The 24,310-nt window shown below is 39.2% G+C and overlaps 1 protein-coding gene across 1 annotated transcript; it reads right to left on the reverse strand.

Annotated features, from left to right (window-relative positions):
- Positions 1–641: 641 nt before the first annotated feature.
- On the reverse strand, positions 642–21,497 carry mvb12ba (multivesicular body subunit 12Ba). Its single transcript, XM_054756310.1, has 10 exons — positions 21,031–21,497; positions 15,972–16,084; positions 15,732–15,839; positions 13,427–13,523; positions 10,010–10,139; positions 8,297–8,440; positions 7,753–7,847; positions 7,108–7,163; positions 2,597–2,656; positions 642–2,481 (listed from the first exon to the last, which is right to left on the reverse strand). Exons 2-10 carry the CDS (start codon positions 16,080–16,082, stop codon positions 2,395–2,397), a joined length of 888 nt encoding a protein of 295 aa, XP_054612285.1. The 5' UTR covers positions 16,083–16,084; positions 21,031–21,497; the 3' UTR covers positions 642–2,394.
- Positions 21,498–24,310: the final 2,813 nt, after the last annotated feature.

Below are 24,310 nucleotides of genomic sequence, written 5' to 3' on the forward strand. Positions count from 1 at the left end.
GAGGGTTGGACACACAGCGAACAAACCATGCTGTGAAGTAAATACAATTATCAAAAAAATAGTGTTGGCGCATGATGTACAGTATATACAGTACTTAATGCCCCCTTCGCATTACTGCCCCACATGAGACATGCCTAGAACCAGCCCTACGTAGCTCCTGTCCTTTATTTACTCAGAACTTCCACGTGGGATAGCTTCCTGAAACCCTTGGTTACATTGTCATGAGACAGACATCATTTATTGTCTGACTTGCTTGATTGTGATTGCTCAGGGGGAAGTCTGACGTCTCGCATCAAAGCTGAGGTACTCTGTTTTCTGCACCGTGAACGTGTGAACATTAATACTGATCATGCATCCTCCTTTGCATGATATCACTGTTTTGCACTGAGCGGACAGTTCTTTTCTGAGCCACTTCTTTGTTTGTGTTCGCTGCCATTTCTTCCGGTTGGCGAAGTGGGCATTGAAATTCGGAATCAAAATCAAAGCATTTCAACGCTCCCGGGAGAATCTGAACATTAGTCTCGGTTCCCATCGATACCCAACGCTAGCTGACACTGCAGACCAGTACAAATACTTAGGTACCATCACTGACAAGCAGATGTGTCAGTATGGTTGGTAAGAATGGTCATCAACATGCACTGTTAAGGAAAACTCTAGATTTAATATGGACAATATCTATATGCAGATTAAAAAGACTTGATGACAAAAACAAGTTTCACTCAACTTTTAAACATGACAGGCATTTTAAGATAAAGCATACAGTTGCACTTGAAACTATACAAGCCGCTTTGTAAGTTACATTATTTTCAAAACTTACTAACTTTTAATAGCTAGCCATAGGAGTGTCACACGACTAAAACTTGCTATTTCTCATTTAGAGAAAAGCTGTATCGCGAGAACAGGGCAGCCAGAAGTCGGACGGTGAGCTATGGCATCACCACTGTCTGATCATACACATAGTATGGAAGCGGCAGTGCGCAATACTGGATTGGAACTGCACATCAAGTGCTTTACGCACACTAAACACCTTGCAATCCCACCTACGTCGGTGTTACCAGCATCACTCGCTTGCGACGTGTAACTTTTTTTTTTTTTTTTTTTTTTGGAGTTGAACAGCCGCCGCCGTCGTGTTAATAATGTCCAAGCAGAAGCTGTAGTAATTTTACATTTGATCAAAGTTACTTAAGATTTGTCAGAGCGAAACACCATGGCTGCACAGGACTTCATTACTTCCTGGTAGCGCACTCGAAGCATCATTGGAACTGTAGTTCTTTTAGTGTAAACAAGCTAATCTACCGCAATCTGCTATCTATTTTACATGTCTGTATATAACTACACATCAACATAAATGATTAGTAGCAGCAGCTACAACTGCCCTCATTATTTTAACTTATTTTTTGTTTTGGTTCTATTTTGTGGAAAGAAGTTGAACAGTTAAAAATATCGTGCTTAGGTCATGCATGCAAAGTTAGCAAACATTTCAAAATGTGCCTGCATTGTTTTGTGACTCAGCTAAATAAAAAAAAAAAAGTCTGTTTGTCCAGTCGTATATTTTGTCATTGTATATAATTTTCTTAAAAGTACTGTTAAAATATTGTATCGTCCCCACTTGTGAGCAGAGTTTATCGTGACCCCCGCAACGACCAATAAAGGAAATGCGACCATCTGTGATATAGACGGGTTGAGCTATTTACACTGGTTTGGTTTGGTTTGAAATAAATACAGAATAATTTGAGGTTTGAATAATTTGGAGTGCAATTGTATGGTTTAAATAAAACTCTAAAAACGTTGGTGCTGTTAGGTAAGCTCTATCCAGACCTGACAAAAATACTGGTTTTAGCCGCTTAGTTCTAGTCCTGCAAAAGTCAGTCAATGTCAATACATAGCAATGCTGGCTCATAATCAGTTTGATTTCAGCAAGCATGCTTATTATTAAACATGAAGCAGGGTTATAGGAACATCTTGAGAGGGAAATGAATCAATGCCCAAAAACAAATCAGTGAAAATCACTGGGCAAAGGATTCAAGCAATTTTTGACTGAACTGACAGAAATACACATAATTCATTTCATTTAAGTCCATTGCTTTTCTTGCCGGACACAAAGTTTAAAGTTATGAATCTAAATTTCCTCCAAGACATGAAAGAGTGGGTTATCCCATTCCATTTTTAAACTCAGCTTGGGCTCAGTGTTGTGTGTAGTGGTTCTCCTCACACTGAACTTCTGTTTCACTTGAATAAAATGCTTCCTCACAGAGAACTCCAACTGCTATTTCCCATCCTCCACACAGTTGTTGCGGGTGAGTGGAGTGTATGCGAGTCCAAGTGGGGTGGCCCTCAATAAATACAAGCAGGCGTATCTTGCAGGGGCTGAGGTGGGGGGCTGAAGTGGATTCATCAGGCCTCAGAGCTCAAGGAGGTCCGAGTTGGACTGGGAGGGAGGCGGGCTGCAGCGCTGTGCTCCGTGCGAAAACTGTAATCATACTGATAGGGAAAATTCTGTTTTATTCCAAGTTCATTCAAACAACACAAATCAGTTGCTCTAATTGAGAAGTAAAGTCACATTAAGAATGAAATCAGCTTATCCAGAAATACTGACCTCTTTCTCAATCTCAGCCAATGTTTTGATGGTAATGCCAATAAGGTCCACCTGCTGCAACTGAACAGGGAGACAAAGTTTAAAATACGTGGGGAAATAAATATTTGATGTCCTGCTAATTTTGCAAGCTTTACCGCCTTGACAAAGATGCAATCAGTCCATTACGTTTAAGGTAGATTCATTTGAACAGAGTGAGACAGAATATGAACAAATAAGTCTAATTAAATGAGTCAATGTAGCATTAGTCTTACTTATTTGTTATTCTGTCTCTGTTAACATAAGCTTCTGATTAAATTGTGTTGACTGTTCATGTGTTGACAGTCGTATGACATGGACGTGACGTAGAAAATCAGCAGTGGATTAAATAAGAGTTAACATAAACACCCTCAGTGAAAGGCCAGGTGAAAGCTGCTGTTTGCTCGTGATGGAACCAGCTATAAGTAACACATCTTCCTGGTCCAAACATGTAAGCTGCGCCCCACTAATAGACGTACACAACAAATGGATAAGGTTCTGTTACCAAAGCAGAGTTTGGAAAAGCAAGTGATTTCACATGGTGCTTCAACTGGAATATAGCAACCCCGATAGCATCCCTTTTTATATTCTTTCTGTAAATTTCTATGAAATTTAACCAATGAATGTCAGACATTGCTTTTCAACCATGCTTCAACAGAATTAGTGAAAAAAATAAACACATGAAACAGGCCTGGACAAAAATGATGGTACCCCATAACCTAATACAGACCCTTTCCAAAAAATTAGAATGTCATGGAAAAGTTGTTTAATTTCCATAATTCCATTCAAAAAGTTAAACTTTCATAGATTATAGATTCAGGGCCCACAATTTAAACGATTTCAAGTATTTATTTGTTTATTTTTACATAATTTGGGCTTCCAGCTCGTTAAACCCACGAAAACAGGAATTCAAAAAATTTGAATACTATGAAGAAATCAGCCCAAATTTTGCAGGGCATGAATGTTTTAAACTGAGTGTCACACACTAATCATCTACTAAACTAAACTCAAGTCACCTGCACAGGCTTCCCCAGGTGTCATTAAATTGCTTCAGTTTGGTTCAATTGTCTCAGTTGGGTTCAATATGGGGAAGACTGCAGACATGACAACTGGCCAGAAGACCATCATTGATACCCTCCATAGGATGGGTAAGCCACAAAAGTTCATAGCTAAGGAGGCTGGTTGTTCACAGAGTGCTGTGTCCAAGCATATCAATGGAAAGTCTAGAGGAAGGGCAAAATGTGGCAGGAGAAGATGCACCAGCAAAAGAGATGACCGTGGGCTTCAGCGGATTATCAAACAGGGAAGATTCAAGAATCTGGCAGAGATCCAGAAAGAGTGGAATGAGGCGGGAGTCACAGCTTCAAAAACCACCACATTCAGACGCATCCGGGAGATGGGCTACGACTGTCGGGTTCCTCGGGTCAAGCCACTTCTGAACCTGAGCCAACGTAGGAAGCGTCTCCACTGGGCCAAGGAGAAGGAGGACTGGACTGTTGGCCAGTGGTCCAAGGTCCTCTTTTCCGATGAAAGTAAAGTGTGCCTTTCATTTGGGAATCAAGGTCCAAGGGTTTGGAGGAAGACGGGTGAGGAACAGAACCCAAGCTGCCTGAGGTCCAGTGTGAAATATCCACAGTCCGTCATGATTTGGGGTGCAATGTCCGGTGCAGGTGTTGGTAAACTCTGCTTTCTTAAATCCAAGGTCACCGCAACAGTCTACCAGAATGTTTTAGAGGACTTCATGATTCCTTCTGCTGAGGATCTGTATGGAGATGCAGATTTCATCTTCCAGCAGGACCTGGCCCCTGCCCATACCGCCAGAAGCACCAAAACCTGGTTTGATGCCCATGCCATCACAGTGCTTGACTGGCCAGCCAACTCACCGGACCTAAACCCCATTGAGAATCTATGGGGTATTCTCAAGAGGAAAATGAGGGGCACCAGACCCAACAACAAAGAAGAGCTGACAGCAAGCATCAAGGAAATCTGGGCTTCCATAACTCCCAGGCAATGCCACAAGCTGATTGCTTCAATGCCACGTGGCATCGAGGCAGTGATTAAGGCAAAGGGATTCCCAACCAAGTATTGAAGACTGACATATCGTTTTGAAAGTACCATATTTTGATTGATTTGATGTGATCCTAATTTCTTTCTTTTTTTCCTGCAAAAACTGAGAAGTAAATGGTGATTTCTTCACAGTATTCTAATTTTTTGAATTCCTGTTTTCGTGGGTTTTATGAGCTGGAAGCCCAAATTACGTAAAAACAAACAAATAAACACTTGAAATCGTTTAAATTGTGGGCCCTGAATCTATAATCTATGAAAGTTTAACTTTTTAAATGGAATTATGGAAATTAAACAACTTTTCCATGACATTCTAATTTTTTGGAAAGGGTCTGTATTTTGTTGGCCAACCTTTTGAGGCAATCACTGCAATCAAACGATTCCTGTAACTGTCAATGAGACTTTTGGACCTCTTAGTAGGTATTTTGGCCCACTGCTCATGAGCAAACTACTCCAGGTGTCTCAGGTTTGAAGGGTGCCTTTTCCAGACGACATGTTTCAGCTCCTTCCAAAGATGCTCAATTGGATTAAGGAAGGCCACTTTAGAATAGCCCAGTGTTGTCCTCTGAGCCATTCTTGGGTGTTTTTAGCTGTGTCTTAGGTCATTGTCCTGTTGCAAGACCCATGACCTGCGACTGAGACCAAGCTTTCTGACACTGGCCAGCACATTTCTCTCTAGAATCCCTTGATAGTCTTGAGATTTCATTGTACCCTGCACAGATTCAAGACACCCTGATCCAGATGCAGCAAAGCAGCCCCAGAACATAAAAGAGCCTCCTCCATGTTTCACAGTAGGGACAGTGTTCTTCTCTTGATATACTTCATTTTTTCATCTGTGAACATAGAGCTGATGATGCCAAAAAGTTCCATTTTTGTCTCATCTGTCCATAGGACATTCTCCCAGAAGCAGTGTGGCTTGTCAAAATGTAGTCTGGCAAAGTCCAGTCTGGCTTTTTTATGACCTGTTTTCAACAGTGGTGTCCTCCTTGGTCTTCTCCCACTAAGTCCACTTTGGCTCAAACGATGACGGATGGTGCGATCCGACACTGATGTTCCTTGAGCTTGAAGTTCGCTTTCAATCTCTTTAGAAGTTTTTCTGGGCTCCTTTGTTACCATTCGTGTTATCCGTCTCTTTGGTTTGTCATCAACTTTCCTCCTGCGGCCACGTCCAGGGAGGTTGGCTAAAGTCCTATGGATCTTACATTTCTGAATAATATGTGCAACTGTTGTCACAGGAACATCAAGCTGCTTGGAGATGGTCTTATAGCCTTGCTGATAATTTTCTCTTTCCTTTGCTTCCTCTGGTCCATGTTGAGTGTCACCAAACAGCACAGTGACTGACTATAGTTCTATCCATAAGCCCACTGACTGATTACAAGATTGCAGACACCTGTGATGCTAGTTAGTGGACACACTTTGAATTAACGTGTCCCTTTGGTCACATTATTTTCAGTCTTTCTTTGGTTACCATCATTTTTGTCCAGGCCTGTTTTTTCAATAATTCTGTTGAAACATGGTTGAAAAGCAATGTCTGATGTTCATTGGTTACATTTCATTGAAATTGTATTTATTATTACTTTTTTCAGATTCAAGTTATTTCTGTGACCATTGTGAGTTTTTCTTTCTTTGAACAAAGGGTACCAACAATTTTGTCCACGTGTGTATATTGTTTTGCTTAATTCCTCACTGTAGCTTTGGCTGTTTTTCCCCATCTTTGTTGTCGTTTTTCTTTTTGTTTAATTTGGCCCCTGGGCTGCACTTTGGGCAACCCTGCTTCTGTGGCTCTTCCTGGGTTGGGCATGTGGTGTCGGCTCTGTGTTGGTTTCTCGTCACGGATGAGCAATGGTGGTTGCGACTGGATGTGGTCGATGCCCTACAACAGTCAGCCTACAGGAGCCGCATCGTTGCAGCTTGAGTTTTTTGGAGGTACACGTCACGCAACACAAGTTTGCGGGGCGAGTCATTGTGGCGTTCTCTGGCTCCTCAGCACGAGAGCATTGTCCAGGTTTGGCAGAATGAGCTCGGTGCTGGGGTGCATGCCTGGAGAGCGGTGAGGCGTACGGGTGTGTTCAAGGGTCAAAATGTGTGCCTGTTGGTCACTCTCCAAGAGGTGACTGCTGTGAGAATGCCTTTATCGATCCCAATTTACGGGTTGCCAATCCCTGATTTACAGAATGCAGATGACACCCGCACAGAACAAATGCTGCCCCCTCTTATAAAATTGTGGTTTAAAAAAATACACAAAATGTCTCACTCGGTCTGTCCCATATTAAAATGACAAATTACTAAAATACCTCCCTTTACAAAATTCCAGGCATTCCAGACAATATAAGATTTTTCTAAACTTTGAAAACCCAAAGTTGTATTCAAGACTTTTTAAGGACCCGCAGGAAAAAAAATCAGGTGAATGTAAAACAAATCCAAAAACTTACCTCTGATGAGGCACATGCAAACTTCTCAGAGATCATGAAGGGCACACCATCCATTGCTGAAAGGACAGGTCAACACATTCTAGTTTCAAAATGTGCAATGGCAAATTGTTAAGGCTTTGTTTTTATTATGGAGCAAGTAAGAAGAGTAAGGGGTTTAATTCATTCCCGATTACCAGAGACATTACCACTATGATGGGGTCACAGCATCGGCTATTGACCTTTTGGAGGACACAATCAGGAAGGATCAAATGTAATAATTAGCTTTGTCCAGAAAGACCGGATGGTCAAAGGTTCAGTTCCCACTGCGTACCAAAATATAGACTTTGAGACTATTTATTGGAGAGATGCTAATCTGCTTCCGAACTGTTGAGGCGCTTAAGTAAGGCGCTAGATCTCCAACCTGTAGTGGCGTAACACCTTTTAGCTGCTCAGCCACCCTGACATTTCAAAACTCTCAGGGAAGGAAAGGAATAGAGCCAACATGACTACTTCTACTTCTACTACTAGTTTCTTTTGAAATTCCGCACTCCCTTATATTTTTGCACAGTCACGAGTCATCCACAATTTCTTGCTTCATGTTGCGCACATCATGTGGCAAAATAAGAATTCAAACTTTGGAGAGAAGTTGACGTAAGTGTAGCCAACCTGAGATTGCATAGAGGTTGGAGTTTTGGTGCTCATAATCTGGTCTGGTAGCGTTTTTCCCTCTGAAACTGGCAGGAAGGGTCATGGAAATATTCCTGCGGACAAAAGGGAAAAGAACTAAGGATGCATGTTTGCAGACGACAACATTGCATCATACAGTACACTGGCATATGTGACCGAGGGATGGGCGATATGGCCTAAAATCCACATCATCAATCAAGCTCAAGCAAACCCATTTTAGGAACACAGAAGACAATGCAAACCACAAGCATGTACACGGGCAAATGTTGAAATGGTGAGGCAAACAGTCCTACGTGTCATGAAAAACAGACTCTCCCACTGCTAATGTGAACTGCACCATGCCCCTCGCAGATTGCTGTTGCTCAAGTGTGGACTATACTTCTGCAATTATGGTAATTAAAGCGACAAGGGGAGTGTCCCTGCAGATGGAACTAATCAATGTGTCACAACAATCCTTTAATGGCAAATGTTGATCCGAAATCAGAGGAGGCGGCGTTCATGGAGGTGGACTGTGGATACATACTTGGTCATTGGAGGTGCTGGGACAGAGGCGGAAGTGGAGGTAGAATTCATATTCTGGACGTCATTCACAGTTGACGTGTGAGAGGTGTCCTGAGTTCGTGGCACAGTACCCATGCGATACCAGATACCCATGTTGTTTAGTTCTCTGTGAGAGAAAAAGGTTACATGTTCAAGCATGAAATACCATTCAAGTTGCAATCTATAAAGCATAAAAAATGAATGAAATACTGATTATTCAAACACAGCAACGTTTGACAAAGCAGAACATGTAGGAAGGAACTGCAAAGTCAGATCTGCTAACCTTGGACATTTTTGTTTGAGTAAGCTATTTGCAATGAGCTATTTCATCATGTAGTAATCCCTCATTTATCGCGGTTAATTGGTTCCACACCCGACTGAATGAAAAGTGAAATTCTGCAAAATAGGATTCCTTATCTTCTTCTTTTCCTTTCGGCATTTCCCTTCAGGGGTCGCCACAGCGAATCAATTGCCTCCATCTAACCCTAACTTCTGCATCCTCTTCTCTCAAACCAACTACCTTCATGTCCTCTTTCACTACATCCATAAACCTCCTCTTTGGTCTTCCTCTAAGCCTCCTGCCTGGCAGTTCCAAACTCAGCATCCTTCTACCGATATATTCCCTCTCTCTCCTCTGGACATGTCCAAACCATCTCAGTCTGGCCTCTCTGACTTTATCTCCAAAACCTCTAACATGTGCTGTCCCTCTGATGTACTCATTCCTGATCCTATCCTTCCTGGTCACTCCCAGAGAGAACCTCAGCATCTTCATCTCTGCTACCTCCAGCTCTGTCTCCTGTCTTTTCCTCATGGACACTGTCTCTAGACCAAACAACATCGCTGGTCTCACCACAGTTTTGTACACCTTTCCTTTCATTTTAGCTGGAACTCTTCTATCACACATCACCAGCTACACCAAAGAAAACCTGTCTAAGACCTTCTAAATATGTTTTTTTTTTTTTTTTTAGCATTATTAGAGCCCTCTAGACATGAAAGAACACCCCTATAGACACCTTTAGTATATATAGTGGGCATAACAGAATATGTTTATGCTTTATGCCATTTTTATGCTTGAAAATGCAGTTTTTTTATGCAATTAATTTAGGCAAAAAATACATGAAATGTGCTTAAATATGCACTTTTTTTACCGTAGGCTGTATTCAAACTCAAAACAGCATAACGTATTAGCATATTTTTGAAAAACCGGGATAGAGTGAAGCCGTGAAATTCAAGTGTGAAGTGGTGAGGGATTACTGTGTACTGTCTAATGTAAAACTACCAGGTATGAGTATGACTAATCAAAACAATGAATCACAACATGAAGATATAGTTGTGGTCAGAAGTTTACCTGCGCTCATCATGGCCATGAATATCATATCATATCATCGTGGGGCTTTCAATGATATTTTTAATCGTATTTTACTAAGGTGAAATGACTGATTATGCAACATAAAGTACAGAGTATATCTTGAAAACGCAAACTGGGAGTACGAGTGCAACAATTGTACACACAGAACAAACTCAAATATTACTTATACTTACACCCCCACTAAGAATTGTTAAGAAAACATTCTGGAACTTTCAGCACCACTCTATGCTTTAGGTGACAATGTGTATATATTTGAGTGGAAATGTAGGTAGTGGGATGCCTGCTGATCGCAAAGTTATTTACAAATAAGAACGAGAACAGACAAACCCGATGAAGGTGTACTGAGGCGGAGCCTGCTTGGACCTTCCAAGGATACGAATGTCACAGATGGCGGCCTCTGTCGAGTCTCGGGGAATAAACTTTATGCAGAGTCGCCTCTTTCTGAAGGCCTGCTCCTCTACACACACACACACACAAACACACACAAGAAGATGAAAACATCAAGAGCCATATTGATTTTTAGTGATTTTGTGCCCACAATCACAATGATATGAGGTCAGATCCCAGTATTTAATTTTGTGCCTGTCAAGAGGCAAATTTGCCACAATAGTGCCACTAAACTTTAAAGGCGCGATTAACACTTGTGTGTCCAGCAGTTTGAATAAACAAGAAATAATGCAGCTATCTTACACTTGTGTGTGCTAGTTTGGGCAGTCCTGACAGATGTTTGTATTGACACATCTTATTTTAAGTCTGCCTGTTCTGATACATTTGCTCCCCAGTGTCCTAGCACAGATAATGCTCTTATAAGCTGTGTATCAGATGCAGATGTACTGTAAGTACCTACAAATAAAAGCTGAAAAGTCCGTCTCTTATCTCATATTTTTTATGTCAAACCTAAATGTTTTCACTCTACAGCAAAAATAAAGGAATTTGCCTCACGGTTCCAATATTGTTGGAGGGATGCGGAATTGTCCTATACCAGGGGTGTCCACACTTTCCCACCGAGGGCCACCAAGGAGGCAAGGGCCACTTTGATATTTTGTAAAGCAACACATGCTAAGAAGTTCCATAAAGTTTCAAGAAAAAACTGAATCTCAGCTTTGTCACATAGGTGAAAAAGCCTATTATTAGTATGAACTTCACGCTTTGCTCCTTTTTCCCCATTTTTGCACTTTCTTCCTAAGTAATTTTCACAATAGCACTTTATTTCCATTTCCCCAACCTACTTTTCTCAACTATAGTTTGTTTTATTTTTCATAATACCACTTTAAACATACATTTTTTCTTTAATATTTCAACGTCATGCTACTAAAATCATATTAGGATTCCTCATAATATAACAAATTCATTCTTGTAAAATTGCGGCTTCATTTCTTGTTAGAAAACCACTTTTTTCTTGTAATAGACTTTATTCTTGTAAAATTACAGTTGTTTTTGCAATTTCTGCTGTTTATTTTTTCCCCCACCCATTTCAACTTTCTTCTTGTAAATTTTCTTCTCGTAATTCTGACTTCATCGCCACAATATGTAGACTTTATTTTGGTGACATTAGAACTTTTTCCCACATACAAATTTCCCCACATTACAACTTTATATGTTATTCTCATACAATTCAGACTTTTTCTTGTTAGATGACAACTTTTTTCTCTTTAATATTTTGATTTCATTCTTGTATAACTACTTCTGATTTTTCCATTTGTACAGTTGTTGTTTTTTAGTTTTCTTGTTAAATTCTATTTTTAGAATGTGCCATGGGACAATTAAAAAAAACAAAAAAAACAGCCGTGGGCTGCAAATGGCCCCCCACAAAGGAAAATTCTCTATTTCTCACAATTATGAATTAAACTGCAGAAAAATTGTGATACATTTTCGTTCGCCATGAATAAAATAAATGGCGTTCATGGCCGTCTCTCACACACGCACGCACAATTTTAGTGATGTGATCAACAATTTGCATTAATGTTGTTATGATAGAGTATACATTTAAAAAGGTAGCTCACGTTAGTAGCTAAACATTGCCAAATTGCTATCATTAGCTGACAACAAACAACTTGTGTGTTACGGCAACATACTCAAAGCAGCAAAGGGCGAGATAAACATACAGGGGGTAGTACATTGGAATGTTGGCGTCCTCTGGGTAGCTGGAGGAACTGGCTGCATACAGTCTATTTAAGATAGGGGTGTCCGAAGCACCATGTGCAGGCCATGTGCAGGCCACAGCTGTTTTTTTATTGGCCCACTGTATATTCTAAAAAATATATAATTTAACAAGAACACACACAAAGAAAAACCAACAGCAGCAAAACTGAAACAAATTTCAACTGAACAGTAGTTTCTGAAGAATAAAGAGTGAATATGAAAACAAAAAAGTCGTAATTTTTACAAGATAATGTCGGAAAATTATAAGCAAAATAACATCTTCTTAACAGCATAAAATTCAAATATTAAAGATAGACATGATATTTTTCAAAAGTCGTAATATTGTGAAAAACAAACAAAACAATGAATAAAGCTATATATATATTTTTTTATCTGGTTGCAAAAAAATTTATAATGTTACAAGACTAAAGTCTAAACATTACGGGAATAAAGCCATAATTAGGAGAAGAAAATTTACAAGAAGAAATAACCAAACCAAAATAAAGTGGTCGTTTTCAAAAAATTAAGTTGGGGAAAGGTTATAACATTATGGTAATACAGTCAAAATATGATGGGAATAAAGTCACATTGAAAGAATATGTATGAAGATTATTCAAGTTGAAATGGTTGGAAAATTGGAAAAAAAAAAAAAAACAGCAAAAATGGAGCAAAGACTGATGTTCATTCTAATCATAGGCTGTTTCAAAGCAGAGATGCATTTATTTTTCTTGAAATACACTCCTGATCCAAATCTTAAGACCAGTTGAAAAATTGCTAGCATTTGCATTTTGCACATTGGGATCTTAATGAGGTTTTAAGTAGAGCTAAAATATGCAAAAGCACAGTGGAGGGGGGTCCATCATGAGTGGGGGTGCTTTTTCATTCAGTGGAACACTGGAGCTTCAGGTGGTGCAGGGTCGTCAAACAGCGGCTGCGTATGTGCAGATGTTGTAGCGGCATTCCTCATGACTGAGGGCCCTCGTCTGTGTGGTTTTCCAACAGGACAACGCTGCAGTTCACGATGCTCGCTTGACCAAGGACTTCTTCAGGGAGAATAACATTACTCTTTTGGACCATCCTGCATGTTCCCCTCATTTAAATCCCATAGAGAACATTTGGGGATGGATGGCAAGGGAAGTTTATAAAAATGTTCATCAGTTCCAGACAGTTGATGCCCTTGGTGAAGCCATCTTCAACACTTGGAGCAATGTTCCCACTAGCCTCCTGGAAACACTCGCATCAAGCATGCCAAACCAATTTTTGAAGTGATTAACAAGAACGGTGGAGCTATTCATTACTGAGTCCTACTGAGAACATTTTTTGTTCTGGTTTGGAGAGTTTTTTTAAACTCTACTCTACTTAAAACCTCATTAAGATCCAAATGTGCAAAATGAAAATTCTAGCAATTTTTTAACTGGTCTTAAGATTTTGATCAGGAGCGTATAAAGAACTTTTTCACATATAACAAGATATCAAATTGGCCTTTGCATCCTTTCATTTTTCAGTATGTGGCCCTCAGTGGAAAGTTTGGACACCCCTGCTTTAAGGCATTTATTTTACAGTCTTCATACAAGTTACTCACTACACAGGTGGGTGACTTACGAGTGTCAACAGTCTCCTGGATTGGAATGAAGCCTACAGGGAGGGTGTCCTTTATATCAATCAGCTTCATGTCAACAAGAACATTTCCTAAATGGCTCTGAAAGAAGAGAGTGGAATATGATTTGATGGGGTTAATAAAGAGGTGTACAGTGGATCACACACATTCGTATTTCAGCATTCGCGACCCTGCAAATAAACCGATTTTTTTTTCCTCCAAAAATAATGATTTTTTACAGAAAAAACATTTTTCAGTCTAAGTCGGTAATAATTGATAATAAAATGTCAGCATTTTTTAAGTGACGACTGTTATTTACGTATTTTTACTGCCAAAACTTGTATTTATTGACACTATATTTGCACAATTTTTTTTTTATTTGGTTTTATTTCTTTACAGCACTTTGGTCAACTGGGTTGTTTTAAATGTGCTATATAAATACAATTTGAACTGAGCACAACAGCAGTACCTGTGGGTGTGATTGGTACTTCCTGCCAGTGGTGCCACATCCACAAGAAAGGCGCGTGAGCTGCACATCTTATTCATTTGCAAGTCTACAAAGTGGCAGATTTTGCCAGGAGTTTTTGTGATTTTTAAGGTTGTATTTACGCCCTAGAAAGCGAAGCACCAGAAAAAGGTAACGGCGCTGCAGGAAAAGGTTAACCTATGTACTGTAGAGCCGCAACAATTAATCGATGATTAATTCATTGTCCACTTACTCAACAATTATTTTGGTATTTGATTAAACGTTTTTTATTTCAAAATGTAAATATCCTCAGATTTAAGCCTCTCAAATATGAATATTTTTACATTTCTTTAGTCAGTTTTTGTTTCTTTTCTGCTATGTTGCGGACCAAACCGCTAACCGTTTGTTTGGTTCATATTCAGTCGAACCGATAACTCGATCAAAACAACATACTTCAGATTAAGCGACGAAGAAAATAATTGTTACTTACAGCTCGAAAACTATGTGTTTAATGGAGGTCAAATGTTACTGCCATCCTCATTATCATTCATTAGTGGTGAGTACCTTTACTTTATCGTTGAGTCACTTTTATTACAAATGTTGATCCGAAATTGGATCAACATCAAGCTAGCAGGGTGGTTCAGAGAGGGGGGAGCAAACCATGTGCAAAAAAAAAACAGACAGGCACTGTGTTGGTGACCCCTGCTCTAGACGCTCTACACCTTGGACTCTCGATTCAGTCTGCCTGTGATGTCATCGCCACGCTTTATACTGAATTATACTGAGTGTTGGGCCGCATCCGGTCATGAGAGTGTTTCAAAAGTTAAGTCCAACTTTAAGCCTTTCAAACTCATGGATCAGAGCTTCAGGACAAGATAAAAAGGTATAATTTAATTTAACAATAATAAATAATATAATTTAACTTTAATATCTATCTGCAGAGGATTTTTTGTTAAAAATCTGATGGTGCGAAATATGCTCATTTTGCCCCGGAATTACTGTGTTCATTCAATTTGTAGTGCGGCATGGAAACGAATACAGCGTGCTGCTGTACTGCAAGTGTGATGAAAATTATGACACTTGATTTTCTTCCCTGGACTTTTTGATGATCAAAAACATGTAAATGGCTACTCTGTTGACTTTTAAAACAACAGTCACAGCCTAAGTTATGATCTATTTTGTAGTACGGCTGTACTTGCCGAGGTCCGTGGGTCGATCACAGCTTTTGTCTTGACTCAATGTTAAAGCAACGGGAAACAAAGGCACTATTTCCTGCTATGATATTTGCTCTAACTTCTTTAAAACTTGGGGTAGAGAAGTAAATGAGGTATTAAATTGAAGTTCAAGGCATATTTTATCAGATAGAATTAATCATAGGCTTGATTTAATTCAACCTGAAGTGTTTGTTGCACTTCCTTCAAATAAAATGTGAATGCATTTGCCATTAATTGATGTTTATTTGTTTGTTTACATCCATAATTCATTTATACCTGATTCCCTTACAAAAAAACAACTGGAATCTAGAGAACTTCACCTGCACTGTCCAGTATCCAGGTATTTATTTCCCAATTAGACTGGTTGAATTTTTGGCTAAAAAGTTACTGAATCAATTTAAAGTGACTGAAACGTTTCGGATCATATCGTATCGTTCTAAATGAACTAATATCGTCCTTGAACCGTACTGGCAACCACGAATTGTGATACGAATCGAACCGTTACTAAAACGAATCGTTACACCCCCATCGTTCACTGTTGGGTCCGGAAGAGAACTACAGCAAAAAGCGGGGATTTACTGTGATAGCTTTGTTTCATGCATAGCTGATTAGATTGAAGATGCCATTTACATTTTCCTTGGAGAAGACCCTGGTGAAGCACAGGTAGCGGGTCACCTTGGACTTGAAAAGTCCATCTTTCCAAAGATCAGCATCCAGACCATCTGTTGTTGTTGACACCTACAGTCAAATAGGGTTCATCAAAGTAGGATAGCAGTTAGCACCAATAATCTTAGTGTGAAAAGTTGTGAGTTGTTTGTCTGTCTGGCAATTAAAACAATATGATGAGTAAATAGCAAAAAATATGCTTACAACATCATAACCGGTTGGTGCCCTGCTCCTGGAAGCTACAACACCAACTCCAGTGATGGGGTCCATAGGCATCTCTGGCAACGCCTCAGAAAGGTCCCGGATCTCAGGCATCTCTGTAGTAAGCAATCAAAAAGAGGGTGAATTATTTCTAGTTTTATGAAGTCAAATTTACCACAATTATTATCTACTGGCTGTGTGAGTTTACCCCTTAGAAAGACACAAACATCCCAGAATGTTTCCAGTATGGTATTATGGTGTGGTTTATCTTAGGGGTGCAACAATACGTGTATCTGTATCGAACCGTAACCCCTGTATCAAACAATACACAGTTTTATATTTATTTTATCAACTTCTGACGACGCTCTGTGCTCAGTGTATCTGCGATCAACTACTCTGGCTTAGGTTGCATTATCAAACACAGAGCCACTGAGCTACGCCTCCCACATGCATACCATATTGCAGAGAGAAGCTACATGCAGGCTAGCCCACTGAAACATGGCTAATGACTTTCCTGATGTTGAAGATCCTCCACCATCCTTCAGATCTCGTGTTTGGGACCACTTTGGATTTCATGTTAAGTATGACGCTGATGGCAAGCGCGTCGTGGGCAAAAAAACAACAGTCGCAAGTGTCCCACAATGCTAAATTCCCGATGTGAAAACATCTGGTGTAGCTCCATCAGAGAGTGATTTCATTTATTAAGAACCTGATTTTTGTTTAATATGCTGCTGAGAATGTACCCCAGAAGATGGGTATGGATAACTATAGCTTTGATTTTGTAAGGATTTATTTCTTTGTAATATTTCCTCTGCTGCTAAGAATGCACCACATGGATCTCCATCAGATACATTTATTTTTATATTCTTATTATTACATGGTGCTTTTATTTTTGCTCTTATATGGTGCTAAGTGTGTGCAGCAGAACTGTACTTTTAAGGTGAGAAAAATGTTGGCAATTTCAATAAAATGAAAATTAAAAAAGGCAAGTTTATTTATTTATTTTTTTGTATTATAAAAGTATCGAGCCGTATCACAAACGTATCAAACCGAACCGTGAATTTTGTGTATCATTGCAGCCCAAGTTCATGTTTCAGACATTCTTACCAAGTTACTGTTAATCCTACCCCCTTCTGCATATCTATTACTAATAATTCATTCACACCCCAACTTTTACTTAGTGACACTTACAGTATTTATTTTGATTACATTTTGTCATTTCAATTTTTATTCACTTCCTGCGTGAAAAGGGAGGTGTTAGGGAAAAAAATATTAATAAGCAAATTGGAGATAAAAAAAAACAAAACTATATACCCTGTGAAGTGTTAAGGAAAAGGAAGAGATAAGATTACAACTTAATAAAAGTAATAAATAGGATTATATTTGGTTTCATGTTTAAATAAACATTAAAAAAATAAAATAAACAAAAATACAAGTTACAATAAGTGGAGACACTAAGTAAGGATAAGTTAGAAGAAATATGTGCATGGCTCAGATCAAGGGTACCCTTTGCTGTCTTCAACTTCACTTTAGTAGTATTAGAAATTGTTGTTCTAACAACGTGTACTACAAGTATCCCTATCTGATGTTTATAGAGTGAGGAAGCTTACCAAACCATAAATTAAGCCTGTTCATGTTTTTATTTTGCGCTAGCTTTGTAAAAAAAGTGTCTATATTTGGACATTGAAATGTTACATGTAAAGCATGTCTACTTTTGTTGTGAAATTAACAATATTTTCTCTGATAATTTTGTCATGATTTCTACTTAGAATTAAAGAATGATGTCTGAAATTGGTTTCTAATGTGTTTTATTCAAATATTCTCAGTGTAAAAAAAAATAACTGTCGTGGAATCATTAGTGAAAAGTACATTACCTTCGTGTCCGCCTGCCGATGAAAATTTTGAAGAACATAATTCCATGGAAAAACAAACCCCATGATGATTACAATGGAATATATTCATGGAATAATTTCTCAACTCTGCAACTAAAGTGATTTTTTTGTGTATAAAAGAGTAAAATAAGATTATTTGAACAAAAGTTTAACACAGAGTGGACACAGAGTTATGTACATTACATTTAAGAAAGAGTGAACTTCGGAGGGTTGCTATGGGAAATGGAAGATGTCTCGAGCTCTGGTATGTTGGGTGTGTGTTCTGCAATGTTTGAAGTTTGTGTTGATAACATTACCAAGGTCTATCCACGAGTATGAAATTTTAAATGTAACACTTGGGTACCCTTGATCTGAGCCATGCACATATGTAAATACTGGAACAAAAAATATTCATGAGTCATTTCTGGATATAGATTAAGCGTTAACTTATTTTACCATAAAGCATCAGAATAGTAAAAAAAACCAAAAAACATCCATCCAGTACAAATCATTAAATACAGGTTATGAATTAATTTGTGTTTGAGTGAAGTAAATATTTGATCCTGTACCAACAAGCAAAAATTCTAACCCCCACAGATCGGTCATGCACCCCCATCAAGTCCTATCCTTACAAGGAGCTTGTTTAGAAGAAAGAGATGATTGTTGGCGTGGTCATTTGAAAATGGAAAAAATGCAGGATATCAGTCAACCGCCCTCGATCTGAAGGTTGAAGCAAGATTTCACAAAGGGGATAAAGATGATTCTGTTACATTGCAGTGTCCGACCCAAGAAGATCAAGTTCATTTCAACATAGCGCCAGACAACAACAAGAGTCACTTAAGGATACTTTTGACATTGAACAGGCCTACAGTATACCTTGGAAAGTGCTCATGACACCAAAACACCTTCATCTTGTTCTTTTCGCCATGAAAAATAACATGCTGAATGTTGAAATATATTTACCATTTTTTTTTTATTTTTTTATGTTTCATTAAAGAAAGCAGTCTCCGGAAGAAAACTGGAGAAGGAGGAGGAAGTGACATCACTATGAGAACCCTCCCATCCAGAACCGTCCATTGACTGTAATAATTTCTGCATAGTTTTGGTTGAATTTCTGTTGTTATATTTTTTTTATATTATCCTGCTCGTTGTGGGGCAGACTGTTGCTGGAAAACCCGACGAGACGGAATAAGATTTCCAAAAGACGCCATTTGCCGTGTCAGATGCTTCAGTATTTCGGCACAATTCAAGCCCAATTGTTTAGATGCTCAAAATCTTGATAAAAATGTGGATTCAATGCAACTCTTAAAAGATCCTGAGGGTTAGGAAACAAAAAAGTCAAATGGTAGACCCCCAAAAAAAATGAGCCGAAGAATCCGATTGGCTGTCCGTCAAGACACGGGACGATCCTCGGCCCAAAGAAAAGGTTGTTACTGGTGCAGAGTGCAGTCCAATAACCATCAGATGCCATCTGCGAGAGAAGGGTTTTAAGAACAGAAAAATGTCTTCAAAAGGTCTCGTCTCCTTCAACGCCACACGTTTGTTTGGAATTTGCACAAGAGCACCAAACATGGGACTATGAAAGGTGGAAGAAAGTTTTATTCTCTGATGAGAAAAAATGTAACCTTGACGGTCCTAATGGCTTCCAACGTTACCAGCATGACAAGGGGATCCCACCTGACAGTGGAAGGGGCGCCATCATGATCTGGGGTGCTTTTTCCTTCAATGGAACAATGGAGCTTCAGGTTGTGCAGGGGCGTCAAACGCCAGCTAGTAGGGGTGTAACGATTCATCCACTACATCGATGCATCGATTTGTATTCCTATGATCCAACTACATCGATCTGTGTCCAGCAAATTTCCATTCTGGATGACATACACCAAACTATCATTGTTTAAAAGGCAATCAATCGATTGCATCGATACTAGGAAATAAAGCACTGGATTTAAGCATGGCAGCTTTAAACGGATGTGTGTGGTTTTTTTTAGCACTTTTAATGATAAAGACATTAAACGTTACTCGTGTAACAGTTTGATTTGTCTTCAGTTGATTAGTCATGCCTGTTGAGTGGGGCGCACGGATGACATCACGTAAAGGCGACTGTTGTGGTTACCAAGGGTTACAGTGTGGTTGGCACATTGAATAAACGGAGCCGACCCGTCCTCTCCAAAGAGCAAAAGATTGTGAGTTCTAGTCCTGTAAAGAGTGACTCTCGATGCCTTACACCTCGGACACTATACTCAATTCAGTCTGTCTGTGATGTCATCGCCACCCTTTATACTGAATTTATACTTGTATGGAGGATATGAATTTGCTTTAATATCTATCTGCAGATGAAATTTCGTGAAAATTCGATGGTGCGAAATATGTTAATTTTGCCCCGGAATGACTGTGTACGTGCAATTTGTAGTGTGGCGTGTGTAGTGAGGTCCACGTGAAATGACTCTGGATTTTCTTCCATGGACTTTTTGATGATCAAAAACATGTAAATGGCTACTCTGATGGCTTTTAAACAAATGTCACAGCCTAAGTTATGATGTATTTTGTAGTACAGTATGGTTGTATGCAATTTTTCAGGTGTGTGTGTGTACATATACATACATATTTACAGTGTGCTTCATACACAAATGTGACTATAATGACTCTGCAAGCTATACATATTCTTGTTTTTAATCTAGAAATGGGTGATTTCAGCCCTTTTCTCGACACATTCAGTAAATAGCTGGTTACATTAGTCTGTGCTTTAAGACAAATGGCACACAAACTTTCTACTACAATTTTACTCCAACATTTTACTGTCAGTCTCTTTGGAATGGGCAGTGCAAAAACATTAGTGCTGTGAGACGTTAGACGTAGTCTAAAGTATTTACTGCGGGAGTTAATGGCTCAGTAACGGTACGGCTCAGCTGGGACTTGTTTACGTTACGTACAAAGCTAACGTGCCTGCTCGCTAGCTAGCGAGCTAGCGACAATATTGCGTCAAACAACGGGCCCTGTGTGCTAGCGTACGAAGCCCAAGTTATCTCAGCTTTCGTTCACGTGTATGACATATTACCCACCCCAAACATATTTGAACACAGTTTGCCTAACACAAAACCAGGTCTTTTCCCCGTTAGAGATGCAAAGATTACTCGTTGAACACGAGCACCAGAACCATTAGCATTGACACACAGCTCCGTTAGCTCACTTACCGTAAATGGCCAAAATGGAATCAAACCAGGTTCGTAGTCTCCCTTGTGTTACACTCCCATTTCTTGTAACAACTTCCAGAAGTTGTGGTCATCAACGAACCGATCGAATAATTGTTTGGATGTAGCTAGCATAGTGGTTTCAACATGGTGGGAGGGGATGCCATAAAGTCAACACAGGATGAGACCCGTCAACTAACAGGCGAGGGGAGCCTCAACCCCATCCACACTACTCATCCACACTACATGCCTGCAATCCAGTAGCGTCGCTAAGCCCATTGTGCACTTTTATGGAAACAAATACACAGCTATAGATATATAAAGTGACAAATTCAATATTAAGTGTCCAGAATATGATCTTAAATGAATAACCTGTCATTACTCATTTAAAGGTGCTATGTGCTCCTTGGCTCCAAATTACACTTTCTTCCACCCCAAAATACACCACCACTACCGGTTACCAATACCAAAGTTACCAATAATGGTTTCAAAGAACAGATTGTACAAAATAAAAATGTCTATCTTCTTAACAATTACAAGTTAAACTGACTGAGGGGCGTGGCTATAACGACTGTCTCTCACGCACGGCTGGTTGTGCATGCACATGCCCGTACATGAACTTAAAATCATAACATTTTCTTTACTCGTGTTTTGTCTTGCTCTTTATTTGGACCGACGAACTGCAGCATACGTCCCTCGCTACAGCGCGGTTAGAACATCCGTCTATCGGGGTTTTAAAAAAATTTAAAAATCGCTGTTTCATAGTTGAATATGGTCTATTATTAGTTAAACAAATATAAGACCCAGCTGCAGTAGAGTTGTATTGGTCAGGTTACATTGATGAGACAATAGCCACCTGGAAGCATGTCTGTGTATGCTAATGTATGAGTCGCTTTTGTATACATTATTGGGCAACACAAGCGTAAAGATGACTATAGATGTGTTATTTCATGTCTACAGGGCTCTAATAATGGTAAAAACTTGTATTCAGAAGGTCATAAACAGGTTGTCTATGCTCTAACGATGAAGATATTCCATTAATTAATATTGAATCCCATACTTCCCTGATCGATTAAATGCATTTGCGGGCCGCAGCATTTTTTTTTTTTTTGGCCTACGGCACAACCTAAAAATATAACTGAACAAGAAAACAAACCCAGCTAAAATAGAAAAAAAAAATCACCAGTGATTTTACAAGAATAAAGTCAAAATATTAAGAGAAAAAAGATGCAATCTAACGATGAAAAGATTCTACAAGAGTTTTACAAGAATAATGTCGTCATATTATGATGAAAACAAGTCATTTTAGTTGCATAAAGTTGAAATATTACAGAAAGACGGAAAAATGATGTAATTTCAGCAGCATAAAGTTCAACTGTTCAAGAAAGATGTTGCTTTAAAGTTGTCATATTATGAGAAACAAGATGACAAATAAAGTTGTCATTTTTGGTACAACAAATCGAAATATTATGGGAATAAAGTCTTAATTACCAGAAGAACATTTACAAGACGAAAGTTGGAATTGTCAAAAAAAGAGCTGTAATTTTACGACATCAAAGCCAAAATATGAGAAAAAATTAATTTTACGAGAATAAACCACTAATATGAGGAAAAATAATATTATTTATTAGCGTAGAGTTGAAACATTAGAGAAAACAATGTTTATTCATTCATTTTCTGTGCCGCTTTATCCTCATTAGGGTCACGGGGGTATGCTAGAGCCTATCCCAGCTGACTTCGGGCGGGGTACACCCGGCACTGGACTGGACAACTATGGACAATTTAGAGTCGCCAATTAACCTAACATGCATGTTTTTGGAATGTGGGAGGGAGCTGGAGTACCTGGAGAAAAGCCACGCACGCACAGACATCCCCGCTTGAATAGATTCTCATGACAACATATGTGTACTTCATGAAACAAAGGAGAATGCACATCTCCTGCACAGTGCAATTATCAACAAACCGATTGAAAACGTTTTTATTTGGCACAGTAGTGTGATAGGATGCTTTAAACCAGGGATGGGCAAACCTTTGAGTTGAAAGGACCGCATTTGTTTTTAAAACTAACAGATGGGCCAAATGAGGCTTGAGTAATTGTGATACTCTGACACAGATCAACAGGAGGTCATCAAACCAAACGCCTCACGTATGCATGGTGCAACCAAAAATACAGAAGAACACACAATGTAGCTGTACTGCACGGACTATGCATACACACTAATATACAGCACATGCAAAATAGCACTATTTTATATAAAATGTATAACCAGCAAGGCATACTGAGTAACTTCCTGTTGGGGAAGTGTGTGCCTGGGCTTCCCATCCTAATTGAGCTGGTTGTCATCAGCTATCAGACAAGTGACAAGACACAGCAGCAAGTGAGCAGTGTTTTCAAACGATTCCAGGGTTTCCCCTAACATTACATGAGAAGAATAACTTCATTTTATTTTAGTTTCTATGTAGCTCCAGAGCAGAAAATGCTAAATACAGTGGAGCCTCGGTAAGTGTACGCACTTGTTATGTTATTAGTGTAACGGATGCCAGCCTGTCCATCTTTGTTGGCAAACCTTACTCCCTCTGTCTCAAGTGGTACGCTGAACACGAGGCCGACGGTGCGGGCTTTTAGTCGCGTGGTCAGCGCCCTCGTCTCCCATTACGAAGGTCGTGTGTTCAAACCCCGGTGCGGGCAGTGCCGAAACATGGCTGGTTACATTCGTAAACTGCGCGAGTTCAACTGTGTTCTTAAAACATTTTGTATCACAAAAAGTCTTTGTTAGCAGTTTGCTAATACATAGAAAAAGGAAGTGGATGTCAGTTCTGTCGCCCAACTATGACGTCATCACCGTCACACAATACATGAAAATGAACTACATTTATGCAGGAAAAATTCTGTTACTAATCCAACGACCTTTTTGGGGAAGTAGCTAGTAACCGTAACGTATTTATTTAAAGTACTTGCACTGCTGATAGCTACAGTATATTACGGATCTGGATGTGGTTTCAGTCAGTGTTCACAACTACCACCACACAGGAAGCTAAATAGCTAGTCAATAAGTTGTGGTTGCTCACGTTCAGGAAAACACTGCCCCCTGGCGTATTGGTAGTGAATCACAACTCACAAGCTCAACAACTACAGACAAACGCGACAAAATTCTAATTCTTTTACATATTTTGAGGCTTTTCAAAAAATTATATTCCCTAGTAACTTATTACAATAATTTTGTGAAACCTTTATTTAATTCCATTACTAATTCTTGCTTTTTGGGGAATGTAACTAGTAACA

This window comes from Dunckerocampus dactyliophorus, chromosome 17, assembly GCF_027744805.1.
Source record: "Dunckerocampus dactyliophorus isolate RoL2022-P2 chromosome 17, RoL_Ddac_1.1, whole genome shotgun sequence".
Taxonomy (NCBI): domain Eukaryota; kingdom Metazoa; phylum Chordata; class Actinopteri; order Syngnathiformes; family Syngnathidae; genus Dunckerocampus; species Dunckerocampus dactyliophorus.